General features: G+C 48.7%; 4 protein-coding genes across 4 annotated transcripts; 3 read left to right on the top strand and 1 right to left on the bottom strand.

The window, feature by feature from the left end:
• Positions 1-730: 730 nt before the first annotated feature.
• FPRO_07791 (putative RRM-type RNA binding protein) lies at positions 731-1,457 on the top strand (the record flags this gene model as incomplete). Its single annotated transcript, XM_031234113.1, has 3 exons — positions 731-844; positions 902-1,158; positions 1,211-1,457. 3 exons carry the CDS (start codon positions 731-733, stop codon positions 1,455-1,457), a joined length of 618 nt encoding a protein of 205 aa, XP_031083883.1.
• A 2,945-nt stretch (positions 1,458-4,402) lies between these two features.
• On the top strand, positions 4,403-7,229 carry FPRO_07792 (putative ubiquitin-protein ligase; the record flags this gene model as incomplete). The annotated part of the gene is made up of 7 exons (XM_031234112.1): positions 4,403-4,425; positions 4,543-4,565; positions 4,626-4,664; positions 4,717-4,822; positions 4,876-5,012; positions 5,072-7,076; positions 7,130-7,229. 7 exons carry the CDS (start codon positions 4,403-4,405, stop codon positions 7,227-7,229), a joined length of 2,433 nt encoding a protein of 810 aa, XP_031083882.1.
• A 1,022-nt stretch (positions 7,230-8,251) lies between these two features.
• On the bottom strand, positions 8,252-11,207 carry FPRO_07793 (putative heterogeneous nuclear ribonucleoprotein HRP1; the record flags this gene model as incomplete). Its single annotated transcript, XM_031234111.1, has 5 exons — positions 8,252-9,310; positions 9,363-9,526; positions 9,580-9,620; positions 10,774-11,088; positions 11,164-11,207. 5 exons carry the CDS (start codon positions 11,205-11,207, stop codon positions 8,252-8,254), a joined length of 1,623 nt encoding a protein of 540 aa, XP_031083881.1.
• A 1,037-nt stretch (positions 11,208-12,244) lies between these two features.
• Positions 12,245-14,393, top strand: FPRO_07794 (uncharacterized protein; the record flags this gene model as incomplete). Its single annotated transcript, XM_031234110.1, has 7 exons — positions 12,245-12,274; positions 12,333-12,348; positions 12,415-12,424; positions 12,489-12,629; positions 12,688-13,136; positions 13,192-14,075; positions 14,136-14,393. The coding sequence occupies 7 exons, from the start codon at positions 12,245-12,247 to the stop codon at positions 14,391-14,393; spliced, it is 1,788 nt and encodes a 595-aa protein (XP_031083880.1).
• Between the last annotated feature and the right edge of the window lie 569 nt (positions 14,394-14,962).

The raw sequence follows: 14,962 nt of genomic DNA, 5'->3' as shown, positions 1-14,962 counted from the left end.
GGGGTGTCTGGTTTTCATTTTGTGTCTGGCGATTGCCACATTTTTCATAACACGATAAATTTGATGATGATGATTCTCTAACTCTTCCTTCTGAACCAACGAAACTTCTTGTATGGCTGTATGTGAATTGTCATTCTATCATGGCATGGGAAAGCCCCTATAACTTCCTGGATTCGATGAGAGAGAAACAGCTAGATTTTCGTACCTATTACTAACCTAATCACATGTAGAATCCTAAGGTATTGTCGTCTCTTTTGCCGGGTTATCTTCGGTCCGAAACTTATCAAAGGAACACCAGAGCTTGGTTTTGGACTGGCTTGCAGGGAACTTTCATGCAGCCCGAGACTCGGAACAGGCGCTAGATGAAAGGTACCTACAGTTAGTAGCTGCGTACCCCGGCCTTGACCTCATTAATCGTGCATTTTTGTCGTTCGCGAACTTTTGAACCTCTTCGCGCTTTTCTTTTTTATACCTTTTTTGTTACTTCTCTTCTTCCACTTGCATCGCGAAAGATTTGTTCCACAAAGGTAAATATTTCTTCGTCTTCTTCTTTCTGGAATCCATCGTTGCACTATTCTGCCCCTTCATACAATGATGTCAAGACTGTTTTGAACGATTGTGCCTTGTTCATTCTCTTATCTCAGCAGCCACCCAACCTTTTACTAACACTGATTCACGTAGGAGTATCGCACGCGCAAGAGACTACTAGCTTTCCTTCAAACTAGTCAACATGTCGGATTCTGGCAAGCAAGACGAGAAGCCTACGGGCGAGCACGAGATCGATCATGACCGCGAGCACGACAATGAACATGAGCAAGGAACTGAAATGTCAGGGGCTGAGGAGGTGTGTTAGGCGCGCAAAGAGGTGGATTTAAGAAGGAAACTGACGCCACACCCTTAGGAAGAAATCACTGCCATGAAGCGCCGCGTGGCAGAGATGGAAGAGGAGGCCAAGAAGCTTCGCGAGATGCAAGCAACTCTGGAGCAGCAATCTGCGGACCTTGCGGATGACAAGGAATCCATCGATGCACGCAGTATCTTTGTTGGCAACGTCGATTATTCAGCCTCGCCTGAAGATATCCAGAGTCACTTCCAGAGCTGCGGCTCCATCAACCGAGTGACCATTCTTCTTGACAAGTTCACAGGTCAACCGAAGGGGTATGTTGGCACACGGGAGCTTTTTGAGCATTGCTAACATATCGCTCTGTAGCTACGCCTACGTCGAGTTCACTGAGCCGAGCTTGGTCGCCCAGGCTCTTGTCCTCAACGAGAGTGTCTTCAAGGGCCGCAACATCAAGGTGACCCCTAAGCGCACCAATGTCCCTGGCATGAGCCGTGGACGTGGTCGCGGTGGGTTCCGTGGTGGCCGAGGCTTTCATGGCCGAGGCAGCTTCCCTCGCGGTGGTGGCTATCGCGGTGGCTACCGTGGTCGCGGACGAGGTTTCGCCCCCTACTAGGAGCAGGGAGGCACTTTGCCCTTGGGACATGGTCGACGATCTGAGCAACCTAGGCCTTTCGAGATCGAAGTTGAGGAATCTCACGGGCTTGAAAACAACCCCTACGCGCATGGATATGTTGGCCTGTGATGGAACAGTTTCCATCCATTTTTTCCTTGAATCTAGGGTTATGGTAATAAGGAGAAGGGTGCTTTACTAGCAGAGAAGGAACAGTGTAATACTATCGATTATCCGGGAACAGGAAAACACACAGATAGCCAAGAACACCGAGGGGAGGGATAGGAGTTCCGGTATTGACGTTTCTTTCGTCTTAGCAAAATCACAGTAATCCATCAATGTCTGTTCCTCTCATTAACTCAGTGCGAACTTCCTGAAATGTTTCGGGGCGAGAACGCAATCTAATCAGCTATTTTAGGTGTAACTGAGCTAGGGTGCCGATTCTACAAGTAGCTTCGATTATGTTGGTTCGTAGGAGGCTTAGAGTAGTGACATGTTGCCACGCGTTCCTCTTAGAGCTTCATATGCGTGTGAGGCCGCCCGCGTGGTACCACCCCACATCGGTTCGTGCCAGGGTTTGGGTATTTGGCGGGAATGATACGTGATTGCAATAGGACAAATCTAGTGTCAGGGTGCATAATGGAAAGGAAGATCTGACATCTCACTGAAGATCCCAAGCTAAATAAGCTAATACGTTGGGCAATCCATAACATCACACCGGTTACCCTAGAGCTCGAACTTTATGCTCTCTTGGCATGTAGTCACACTATCGTGTAGTGCAACAGGCGTTTTATTTAATATGTATGTAGTTAAATCTGTTTTTTAGTAAGGCTTAGGTCTGATATTCTTGCTCAGCCACCTAATTTGGTATTGTAAACCCATACTAGCATGGCTAGGTAGGCCTTAGGGGGCAAGAAAACAGCAAACCTTACCGTAGGGTGTCAAAATAAACTTAGCAAAAGTCATCCTAAACTTAGGCTATATTACCCTAAGTCTTCTTACCATTTAGGATCGAGGTCCTGTGTTTTCTTTCATCCCCTAACTAGGTAGGATATGAGTCGTCATTCTCGACGACTCCAACTTATAGATGCTGTTTAGGATATGTGTTGTCAACGCAATCAACAAGGGTGTCATTGACGCTTTGCCAGTGGCTCAGCAGTTGCCCAGCCACAGAGGTGCAAATACTGTAAACACCTGGATCAAGTAATGTAACTACTAAGTTACGGCTGAATGGTAAGATTGGGCGGATCTAGAAAAGGAGAAATTTATAAAGGCACATCTTGAATCCTATAGCATATGCGTGTATGGGGCATGTTTCAAATTGTGTCCTGATAAATGCAGACTTTTGATTCCCATGTTTCCAGTCTTGAAGCACAAGCATCAAACTCAGCGACGTAGCTGCAAGGCATCCCAACCCTGCTTAAGCGCCCGATGCCTGACGAAAGCTGTGCCGGTAAGCCGTACGCCGTAATTAGGCTCAGAACATCCATTTACAAACCCCTACAGGTGACTGAGATTATGATTCCATAGCGGCACTGTCGCTTTGTTTACTGCCGAGGTTGTATGAAATACGTCGTAAAGCGCAGCCGTGGATTCCGCAGCCCAGGAAGGCCGATGTCATAAGCATTATTTGACAATTTCTCAGCCAAAGTGGCAACAAAATTCCGGAGCTCTTGAACACCTTTGAAATGATTGCTCAGCCTAGCAAAGTGACTAGAACGTGCGAGAGATCAATATTTAGGCAATACCGATTAGATACCTTCGAACAAAGTACACATGTCGATTCTGGAACGGTCATCTCTGATCGCGGGTTTCATAGGAAAGGTTCAAAGGAGCGGAGGCAAAAGAACCTCTCTTGGTTACTTTAAGCCACTAACACAAGGTAATAATGTGCCGTCTAGCTGTAGGCCTCCATTGCAGCCCACTAAAAGGCCCGGATACACAATACAGGGTTGATTAAAGAGCACGGGCTAGTCAAGGATGAAAGAAAACACGGGGACTTGATTCTAAGAGACAAGAGTATATCAGTAAGCTTAGTAAAAGCGTATGAGGAATTATGATGGGTTAATTTTAGCACCCTATCTTGAGGATTGAGGCTTTCTTGTTTCCTGGCTGATGGAGTACGTCCCATTGGGAGGGTTCCGCCAATCTTGGTAATATGGGCACTTGGGGAGCTGCCTTTTGTTGCGTTTGCTTGGTGGAGTGTCTAATAAACTGCTAGATTTAAGTATGGCCGTAGTATTCTACATTTGCATGGACTTTGAGTAGCACGATTACCGCACACAGCAGCTGTATAAACAAGTTGGCAGGACTATGAACGAAGGTATCAGGAGAGTACCCCCACCGACTGTACCCCAGCCCATGAAACCGTACTCGAGTTACAAGGCTCCAAGGTTACCCACGCCAGGTCGGGACGATTGATTATCCTTCTAGCACCATCAACGCTAACCACGAGACAGAGAGTATTGAGACTGAACCCACACAAAAGAGTTCGCAGCGATCAGTCAATTTCTCTGTCACCGTTTATCGTTACTAATTCACGAACATTACCAACTCCATTACAGCAACGTGGTTAACCTTGCAGTGCTTCTCTCAACAGCCTCAGGATCACTACTCCTACCCTGGATTTTCCCGTTCCGGCCGCTGTCGTTCTCGCTCTGGAAGCGGGGAGTCCGTGTCTTGGCCTTAGCCTCCCAGTCTTGGGTCTTTGGGCCGCCCGTGCACAGCCTCAACCTCCCCCCATTGCCCCAAACCAAGCGTCGTCAACTTTCTTCAGTGAACCCGTCAACCTCCACTGATCACGTTCCGCGAACGCCTTCCACGACAAGGCTTCATTGCATTTGTCTGGCCCCAAACCTATTCCTACCTTTTCACCTCGGAAATATCGATTATTATCATTGTCGTCGCTGTGACTTAGTCCCTCGCTGCGCTGCGCAAGAGGTGACACCATGACCAGTCGCACCGATTCTAAGTAAGTCCATTCCCAGCCTTTCGTCCATCGCATCGCGTCCAGCTTCACCTTGAATCTGACCATTACCCATTTCCCTCTTCACTGCTACTACGGTCAACGTACTAATGCTCCTTGTAGCAGGCCCAACCTTCGGGTTACCAGTGAGTTACAGCTAATCAATCTACCCCACCGTTCGACTTGACATATTGACATCATTCAAGTTATCGCCGCCGATGGCCTGTACAAGAGGGATGTTTTCCGTACGTAGTAGAATCCGAAACTTCGCTCGGCCTATTCGCTAACTTGAATCAGGCTTTCCTGACCCTTTCGCTGTTGCGACCATCAATGGGGAGCAAACCAAAACGACGACTGTCAGCAAAAGAACTCTAAACCCATACTGGAACGAGAGCTTTGACTTGTAATGTACCCCGCCGCTTTAGACAAAGAATTTAACCAACTCGAGATTATCAGTCGTACCAACGAAGATGGCATTCTTGCAGTTCAGGTTTTCGACCAAAAGAAGTTTAAGAAGAAGGACCAGGGTTTCCTAGGTGTCATAAACATTCGCGTTGGAGATGTCATCCCTGAGCTGAGCCCAGATGCCGATGGTCAGTTTACTTGATCCCATAACAGAAAACGTGAATGAGCTTTCTGACATGCGCTTCAGACCAGATGCTTACTCGAGACCTCAAAAAATCAACCGATAACCTCGTCGTCCACGGTAAACTTATTATTAACCTGTCCTGCAATCTCAGTGCACCAGCCCGCGGTAGCCAGGCATCGACCGCACGACCATCTCTCGGCACCGGCCCGTCGAACGCTTCGAACCTCTCCGCCCCTCCGCCGGAAAACCGACCAGGATCTTCACTTTCTGGACCAAATGGCGCGGGCGGCTCGCAAGTTAACCTGGCCCATCGTCCATCCAGCATCAACTCTGTTGGTGGTGCCAGCGCTCCAGGACCGAATGCTTCCGGACAAACTCGACAAAGCAATCAACTCAGCCCATTTGAGGATGCCCAGGGGCGACTACCGGCTGGCTGGGAGCGCCGAGAAGACAATCTCGGCCGTACTTACTACGTTGATCACAACACCCGCACAACGAGCTGGAATCGACCCACTGCTTCTGGCGCCCAGGAACAGCGAAACGATCGAGAAGCAGCTACCCAGGTTGAGCGCCAGAGACATCAGAACCGCACTTTGCCCGAAGAAAGAACCGGCTCCAATTCACCGACGCTGCACGCCCAGCAGCCCCAGCCATCAGCATCACCAGCTACTAATGGTGGCGCAGTGATGCATACTGGAGCGACGAGCCCTGGTACGGGAGAACTCCCACCTGGCTGGGAGCAACGGTGGACCCCAGAAGGTCGACCATACTTTGTTGATCACAATACAAGAACAACGACCTGGGTAGATCCACGTCGTCAACAATACATCCGCATGTATGGCGGTCAGAATAATGCGAACGGCCAGATTCAGCAGCAACCCGTATCACAACTTGGTCCTCTGCCTAGTGGTTGGGAGATGCGCTTGACAAACACTGCTCGAGTATACTTTGTTGATCATAACACCAAGACTACCACTTGGGACGATCCTCGACTACCATCGTCTCTTGACCAAAATGTTCCTCAGTACAAGCGAGACTTCAGACGGAAGCTCATCTACTTCCGCTCACAGCCAGCCATGCGGATTCTCAGTGGACAATGCCACATCAAGGTGCGACGATCTCACATCTTCGAGGACTCCTTTGCCGAGATCACACGCCAGTCAGCAACGGATTTGAAGAAACGACTTATGATCAAGTTCGATGGCGAAGATGGTTTGGATTACGGTGGTCTCTCTCGAGAATTCTTTTTCCTTCTCTCCCATGAAATGTTCAACCCCTTCTATTGTCTATTCGAATACTCCGCCCACGATAATTACACTCTTCAGATTAACCCACATTCCGGCATCAACCCGGAGCATCTCAACTATTTCAAGTTCATCGGCCGTGTTGTCGGCTTGGCTATCTTCCACAGGCGATTTTTGGACGCCTTCTTTATTGGCGCTTTATACAAGATGATGCTTGGCAAGGCGGTAGCTTTGGCCGATATGGAGGGTGTGGACGCCGATTTCCACCGATCATTGCAGTGGATGCTGGACAACGATATATCAGGCGGGATTCTTGAGCAGACTTTCTCGACCGAAGACGAGAGATTTGGAGTGATGACTACCGAGGATCTCATCCCTGATGGCCGCAATATTGATGTCACCAATGAGAACAAGAAAGAATACGTTGATCTCATGGTCAAGTGGCGCATCGAGAAACGTATCGCCGAGCAGTTCCAAGCTTTCAAGGAAGGGTTCCAAGAGCTTATCCCTCAGGACCTTATTAATGTCTTCGATGAGCGCGAGCTGGAGCTTTTGATTGGAGGTATTGCCGAAATTGATGTCGACGACTGGAAGAAGCACACCGATTATCGAGGATATACCGAATCCGACGAGGTCGTGCAGAATTTCTGGGCAACAGTACGCTCATGGGATGGCGAGCAGAAGTCCCGTTTACTCCAATTTACTACAGGTACTTCTCGAATCCCAGTCAATGGCTTCAAGGATCTCCAAGGTAGCGACGGCCCACGACGATTTACAATTGAGAAGGCTGGAGAAATCACAAATCTGCCAAAGGCGCACACATGGTAAGTTGATTATGACAATTGACTCTGAGAACAAATCACTGACTCATCAACAGTTTCAATCGACTTGACTTGCCTCCTTACAAGAGTCTAGAAATGCTTCAACAAAAGCTTACCATCGCGGTTGAGGAAACTATGGGCTTTGGTCAAGAGTAGACGATAACGATATTACTTTCAGCAGGGACATTGAACTGGAAAGGGCCAAACTGCACACAGTTTTCCTGTTTTGTAGTTTCCGCGAGACAGCGACTTCTTTTGTCTGCCCCCATAGGGAACACCCTTGCTAACATACACGAACTTTTGGGTATTTGCTTCAGTCCCAAGAGTGGACAGACCTGGGTCGTTTGGCGCTGGTGGGATTAATTTGCCTTCAACATGCGATGCGACAACTGCTTCTTCCTGTCAGCCCAGTAAATAGACGATTTAACAGAACTCGAGTGTTGCCGTTATTACAGACGCACCTTGTGATCTGTTTCGTAAGGAAGCATTAGCAGGCATTGTGGAATTACCGGGCATACGCCGGGATAGACGAGTCCTTGGATGTGATGATGCTTGACAGACGAAGAGAGAAAAAAAGAAACTGTACTTTGCTATGTATTACGTGTGACGTCGGTAGTAGCACCGAAGCCAGGATGAAAGGGCTGGAAGTTTTAAGAAGAATGACATGGTTTATAGCGCTTCATTCAACTATTTATCACATATATCACTTTCACTATCTAGTACCTACTAAGCTACCTTATTTTCTGAACGTATTTGTCTTGACTGTCTCATGACCAATGTCCAACGCCTTCGCATGCCGGGCAGAGCCTATCTATGCCAGTAAACATTACGAAAACGAATGCGTGTACACATATGACTCAATAGACCAATTTTGGGCTTATTTGATTTCTAATTATTGCAGTGCCCTTGCAAGATCGACCACCCCCCCTATTTGGGCCCCTTGTATCAGCCAAACCTGGCTGCATCTTTGATGAACAAACGCATTGGAAAGCCGCCCAATGACACCAAAATACCGGGGGAAAAAAGAAAAACAAAATATATGCGGAATGAACCACCGTTCCGCATTATTATACATGGTTGACACCATCATCTCCTTCCCATCACTTCGCCGGAATTCGGAAGGCGTTCCACAGTCTTCCAAACCCTTCTTGCTACGAGCAAAATCTGATGAGGAGTCTTTATCGTGAGTAAGGGTGAAAGCCGCGGTTTCCACCCCGTCCTCCACCACGATAATTAGCTCCAGGTTTACCGGCGTTTTTGGGTCCCGTAGGCGCATTGGCGGGCGGTGCGTGTTGCGGGTCAGAGTTCGCACTGGCGCTGCCAGCACGATTAAAGCCACCTGAGCCTTGGTTGGAGTTTGGCTGAGGAACATCGTCGTACATGCCCTCCCATGAAGTAGGGGCCCCCCCTCCTCCAGCCATACCATAACCTCCATGTCCCCCATGCCCGCCGTAGCCTCCACGGCCTCCACGACGACCTCCTTGAGCTTGTTGGTACTGATTATAGTTGTTGTTGTCGTATCCTCGACCACCGCCACCGCTGGCAGAAGCAGTGGGACTAGCACTACCGGAAGCAGCATCTTGACCACCTTGCTGGCCCTGCTGTTGCATCATCTGCTGCTGCATTTGTTGCATCTGCTGCATCATCTGTGGGTTCATGTTCTGCATCATGTTCTGAGCATTGGCACCACCTCCTCGACCCATCATCTGTTGTTGCATCTGTTGCATCTGCATCATGTTCTGCCACATGGCTGGGTTCATGGGCATTCCTCGGCTCATGGCCATTTGTGACTGCATCATAGCAAAGTATTGTTGCATACGTTGAAAGTATTGGGCCATGACTTGGGGTGTCATGCCGTTGTTGCCCATCTGTTGGCCCATGGAGCCCTGGCTTGACTGGTCACCATCCTTTCTGAACTTGCCGCGTCGTGATGCCTCTTCCTCTTCTCGAAGGTTACCCCGAGGCTGGGCCTTCTTGACCTCGATGGGTTTTCCATGAATTTCTAGTGGCACGTTGATACAGGCATCAACGCCGGCTTCATTTTCAAACGTCACAAACCCAAATCCTCGTGGACGACCGGTATCTTTGTCCATCATAAGAGTCGCATCTACAACGCGGCCGAACTGTGCAAAGTATTCCTTGAATTCTTGATCGGTGGTTTCCTGACTGACGCCTCCGACGAAGATCTTACTAGTCTTCTCTTGTTCGTCTCGGGGAATGGCACGTTTCGGGTCGATCTGCAACGCAATTAGAGTGGTGAGTTTGGCCATGTTAAGACATATGACTTACGATCTTGCCATCAAGGAAATGCTCCTTGACCATGACGATATTGACTGTCTTGGCGTCCTTAAAAGTCAGAAAACCAAAACCTCGCGACCGGCCGGTACTGCTGTCTCTCATGACTGTGCACTCAACGACTTCACCAAACTGTGAGAAGTAATCCCGCAATGATTCTACCAGAAATCGTTAGTACAAGTTCGGAGAGCTGCGTGTGTTTGACACTTACGATCGGTGGTTTCCCAGTTGAGACCGCCGATGAACATTTTACTACACAAACATGTCAGTATACTTTCATTTTAGAGTTGTTTATGCATCCTGAATATCAACGCTGTTAAACACGGGTCTCCTAGGCTTGGTAGAACAACAGGACCCAGGTTCATGGCGAAGTGGCTTGCTTAGAAAGAGCTGAGGGTTTGCGAATAATCAATAGTTTGCTGAAAGCTTAACCCTGGCTTAGAGAAAAGAATCGGCGATCGAGACTTGAATGCCTGATACAGCATAAAAACAGATGGCTGCGGTTTGGTGATTGCAATGTGATAAAGGAGTTTGTATCCTTGAAAAAATGGGTCGTGCAGGGCAATATGGGTGCATGCAGAGAAGGGTACAGCCCAACGGGAGGTCGATTGATCTGAAGTTCCCGTTTCTTCGGCTTGCTTGATGTTGGCGGCAATTTCTGTAAGATCCCTGCGTGTGGATGCATCAAGGCCAACATAACAAGGACCATGGCTGACAAACGTTGACCAAACGGCCATGACAGTCGAAAGTATGGCGCAGACATTGCAATGAGAGATGCCAGATCAGCTTGGTCGAATAAAATTTCGTCTTGTGCTATCGTCTTGACTGTTCTCTCTGTCTCTGTCTCATGCTAGGTACTGGCCTCGAGCGCTATTCGCTGCGAATCTCGCTATAGCACTCGAGAGTGTTTACCACTCCCGTCGGTTCAATAAGATCTCTGCGACTGAGGGCTATGGAAGACTCAAGTAGTAGTGTCTTTCGCCTGGACTAGTGCCGAATGATTCATCCTAGGATGTCCGTCCACAGGGCGTGTCCCAGTACCGATTGTGACATCCTCCTCTTCCTCTCATAGCCCATAGACAATAGCAGCGGACTCGCCTCAAACTGGTTATATCTCTTGATCCACATATCCTCTTGAATGAGTAATGGTAACTCTTCCAATCTGAATCTTTGCCGTTTGATGTCTCTGATAGCAAAACCTCTTTTCCTTAATTTGACCACGACCCTCTCTAGCCAAGCCAACTTCCGAAATGTATGCAAATGCTAAGCCGATGGCCACTACTACGTGGCAACGTGGCAGTTGCCATGAGGATTCAGGGTTGTAAACACGCAAGGCGAACCATGATATTCTCGCAAAAGCGGATTCAAGAAATGTAATCACAATGCAGAAACAGTGTAGACTTACCCATCTTCTTTGGCACTCGCCTTGTGTACAGTTCCGTATGGAGGTGTCGGAGCATCGTCATGCATATCAGTCTGGCCTGTGTGACCAGATCCGCCGTATCCTCCTCCTCCACCGAGATTGAAGTCGACATCATCATCGTCTTCATCTTGATCTTGAGCCATGTGTTCATCGCCTCCAGTTTCTTCATGTTGTTGCATCCCATTCTGGTCATCATTGTCGTTGTTGTGAATGTTAGTAGGAGGCTGAACTTCTGGGGCAGGGGGGGCTGCTGCAGGGGGAGCAGACGCTGGCTTTGCGGCATCGTTGTCGTCGTAGCTGTCTAAGAGTCAGTATCCCAGGTAGACGCATATAGTGTTTATGCTCGCGGCTTATATTGCGATGGATACTTACAGGTCGGCGAAGAGATCATCCTCGAAGTTCTCGGGCTCAGTCATGGCGACAGTTGAGGTTTGGCGCGTTCCTGATAACAAGTTCGAAAGTTGAGGGAGCGCGAAATAAGCCACCGACGGGTTTCGCGCACTCGACACTAAAAAGCTGTAATGGGTGAACAGGGGCAGGTGAGAGCAGATGCGCAATTGATACTGAGAACTAAGTCGAACCAAGAGTCAAAGAAAAGGGCGAGGAGGCGACTGAACCATGAAGGTGAAGAAAGGTGCTAGGCTATCGAGCCGCGGAGCTAAAGCCCAACTGACTTTACTGACTAAGCCAAAAGTGAACCAATCAAATATCAGCGCCAATAGTTACAAACAAACGAGAACCCGAGTCTCGAATGCTAATATGGATCACTGAGATCTGGAAGATAGGTAATGATCTTGAAGATGGTATTCAAAATCGAACTCTTGCCTACCATTTGAGAGCATCTTGCCCTTACAATTGCATGCTTCTCTGTTACAACCCCTAAATTCCCCTCTACATACTCTCCAAGCTCCATTGTTAAGAAGCCTACCTTGTTCCTTGGGTATTACATCCATGGAAATGTAAGTTTTGTTAATCTGGCTCGAACCACATGCGCTCGTTGGTGAATTGCTCTGGGCTGTACGAAGTATTCGTACTCCGTACCAAGGCTAGGTCGTAGGTACCGCCTGTTGGGCGAGAAATCCGCCCCGTAGCCGGGCAGCTGAGCTCAGGCCACAGCGTTAAGGCACAGTCCTCAAGTAGCGGACACCCCCGCTATCAACCCGTCCGAACCCGCTATTTCCAAGCCATGTAGTGCTGTTTGCGGGGTGATCTCGTGGTTGAGCCAGGGCAGCCTAATTAAGCCCGTTTCCATTATGTTTGATCGATCCATAGTAGAATAGGTCAACCAACCCAAACCTACTGACTTTCTTGCACTTCACAACATCATTGCGTCGCGTTACATCGCAGCATGTGAAATACCTTCCAAGGCTCTTGTCCACGGCCTTTTTTTCTCTTCAGCGAACCATGTGGTCGTCATCTGGGAGCGGCAAGAAGCCCGCGCAATCTGTAAGTCATGACTATCAGTGTCGAAGCTCTCTGCTCTGTACGCACGAGACTCGACGTAATGGTGCCCGCCTCTGCTAACAGCCCCACCGCCGCAGGAGATGGTCCAAGTCGGTACGTTCAGCTAGGAGTCGTGAGATGTTGAATACTTGCTGATATAAGCTCGATTGCTTGAGGCAGACCGATCAGAGTATGTATTCGCTGATATGGAGTTCCATCCCCCCAAGCTTGTGCGCTGAAGCTTATACAACTAGGTCCGTATCACCATTTTGGAGACCGCCACCACGAGACAGCTCTACTCCAAAGAGAAACATCACATCGCCCACAGGCCATGGCTCAGGGCTTGTTGTTGGTGCCTCGTATTCGCATGCGGACATGCTCAAGTTTGACTCTTTGTTCGTTGGCTTGACCCTGCTCAATGCTTAGTTCTTGTTTGCTGATGTCAATTGCCAGAAACCTCTCCAACTCGTCTCGACCACGAACACCTCCTTCTTCTTCTTCAGCTAAGATCCGGATTCAAGAAGCTTCTCCACCGCCGAAGACCACGCCTGGAAAGAATGGCTCACCTCCATACAAGAGCTATATCAACTTTCTCTCCAATACCAACGATGACTGGAAAGCAGACGAGGACGACATGATGGGCTACGAGGATGATGATGGGGATGACTTTGGCTTGCCAAGTTTGTCGAGTATGAAGAGGAGAACACGGCGCATTGCCACACAGAACAAGGCCGAATCAAGTACATTATCACCGACAACAGAGGGGCCTCCGAATGCTCTCTCAGCGAGACGATACTCAAATAGTGCCGACATCGCAATAGAGCGACCCGCGCCCACATATCCCATGCCCAAAAAGAGTGAGGGGAAGATTCTTCGGCCTCAATATAAAGAAATCTTAAAAGGTTTGCTGATCACACTTCAAAGCGCTGTCGCAAAAGTACTGACGATGACTATCAGACCCCGCGAACGCTCTGCATCTCATCAACTATCCCACGGTTCCTGCCAATGCCACTCCCAAGGAAGCCGATGCCATAAACTCCCGAATTACACGTATTAATAAGTTCAAGAAGCTGTTACAAGCTTCCACTATTTCACTGCCTGACTTGAGGTCACTCGCCTGGTCTGGCGTACCACAAGAGGTGCGCGCCATTACCTGGCAACTCCTCCTCAGCTATCTTCCTGCGAACAGTGAGCGCCGGGTCGCCACCTTGGAGAGAAAACGGAAGGAATACTTGGATGGTGTACGACAGGCATTTGAGAGAGGAGGGAACGCCGTGACCACTGCAGCCAACACAGCCCCAGCTGGCCGAACAAGGGGTCTGGATGAGGCCATCTGGCACCAAATCAGCATCGATGTACCCCGGACAAACCCGCATATTGAGCTATACAGCTACGAAGCTACGCAGCGATCACTTGAGCGCATTCTCTATGTATGGGCTGTACGACATCCTGCCAGTGGCTATGTGCAGGGTATCAACGACCTTGTAACGCCTTTTTGGCAAGTCTTCTTGGGTATTTATATTGGAGATCCTGATATCGAGTCTGGGATGGACCCAGGGCAGCTCCCGAAGTCTGTGCTAGACGCTGTTGAGGCCGATTCCTTTTGGTGTCTGACAAAGCTTCTCGATGGCATCCAGGACCACTATATCGTGGCGCAACCGGGGATTCAACGCCAGGTTGCTGCTCTCCGCGATTTAACAGCACGTATAGACAGCAACCTGTCCAAGCATTTGGAAAATGAAGGCATTGAATTCATACAGTTTAGTTTCCGTTGGATGAATTGTCTCTTGATGCGTGAGATCAGCGTCAAAAACACAGTTCGCATGTGGGACACTTATTTGGTTTGTCAACACCTATCTGCTGGCAACTCTAAAAAAAACAAAAAACTAACTACTTGTCAGGCTGAAGAGCAAGGATTTTCCGAGTTCCATCTATATGTGTGTGCGGCCTTCCTCGTGAAATGGTCCGATAAGCTCCTGGGCATGGACTTTCAGGAGATCATGATGTTCCTCCAATGCCTTCCCACTAAGGATTGGACGGAGAAGGATATCGAGCTACTCCTGAGTGAAGCCTTCATTTGGCAGTCCCTTTTCAAGGGTTCTGCCGCACACCTCAAAGGTCAACCGGCCCGCGAACCTGTTACCAACCTACAGCTGTGAAGAATCCCGTTGTCTTGTACAAGGTTAAATGATCATATGGGAGCGACTTTTGGAGTTGGTTCATAACGGGCGTGGCATGGAGTTGTAGCAATGAGGCATTGCTACAATATATTGACATCGTAATGAGGATGTGAAACTATGACCGGCATCTGCCTCTTGTATCTGGTTCCAGACTGTACAAACTCGGCAAAGCATGTGTCTCTGTGATAGGGTTTGGTATCATATTTATTATCTAGGGTGGATTAGCCCAACTTCCTACAGTCGAGAATTAAGAATTATAGGACCCTTTCTATTCCATCTCGTCCTTATCTTTCATTCATCCAACATCATTTGTTTTGGGGTATGCCTCAGTTACATGGTTTTACCTCCCAAGGTATAGAACGGTTTTTAGACAGTCAAGCGTCTTGAACGCCCTGTATGCCATCCACATTATCTCAGATATCCAGCCACTCAAAGAGAAACAATCCAACTCCGGAACGCCAGGCCGTGAATATTAATATATACGTGAGCACCTAAACCATCCAGTTTGGTGGTGGATCAGTGTGCTGTAAACATGTGCTGTCGAGACT

The sequence above is a fragment of the Fusarium proliferatum genome, assembly GCF_900067095.1.
Source record: "Fusarium proliferatum ET1 genome assembly, contig: FPRO_scaffold007, whole genome shotgun sequence".
NCBI lineage: Eukaryota > Fungi > Ascomycota > Sordariomycetes > Hypocreales > Nectriaceae > Fusarium > Fusarium proliferatum.
This window is presented reverse-complemented; position numbering and strand designations above follow the sequence as displayed.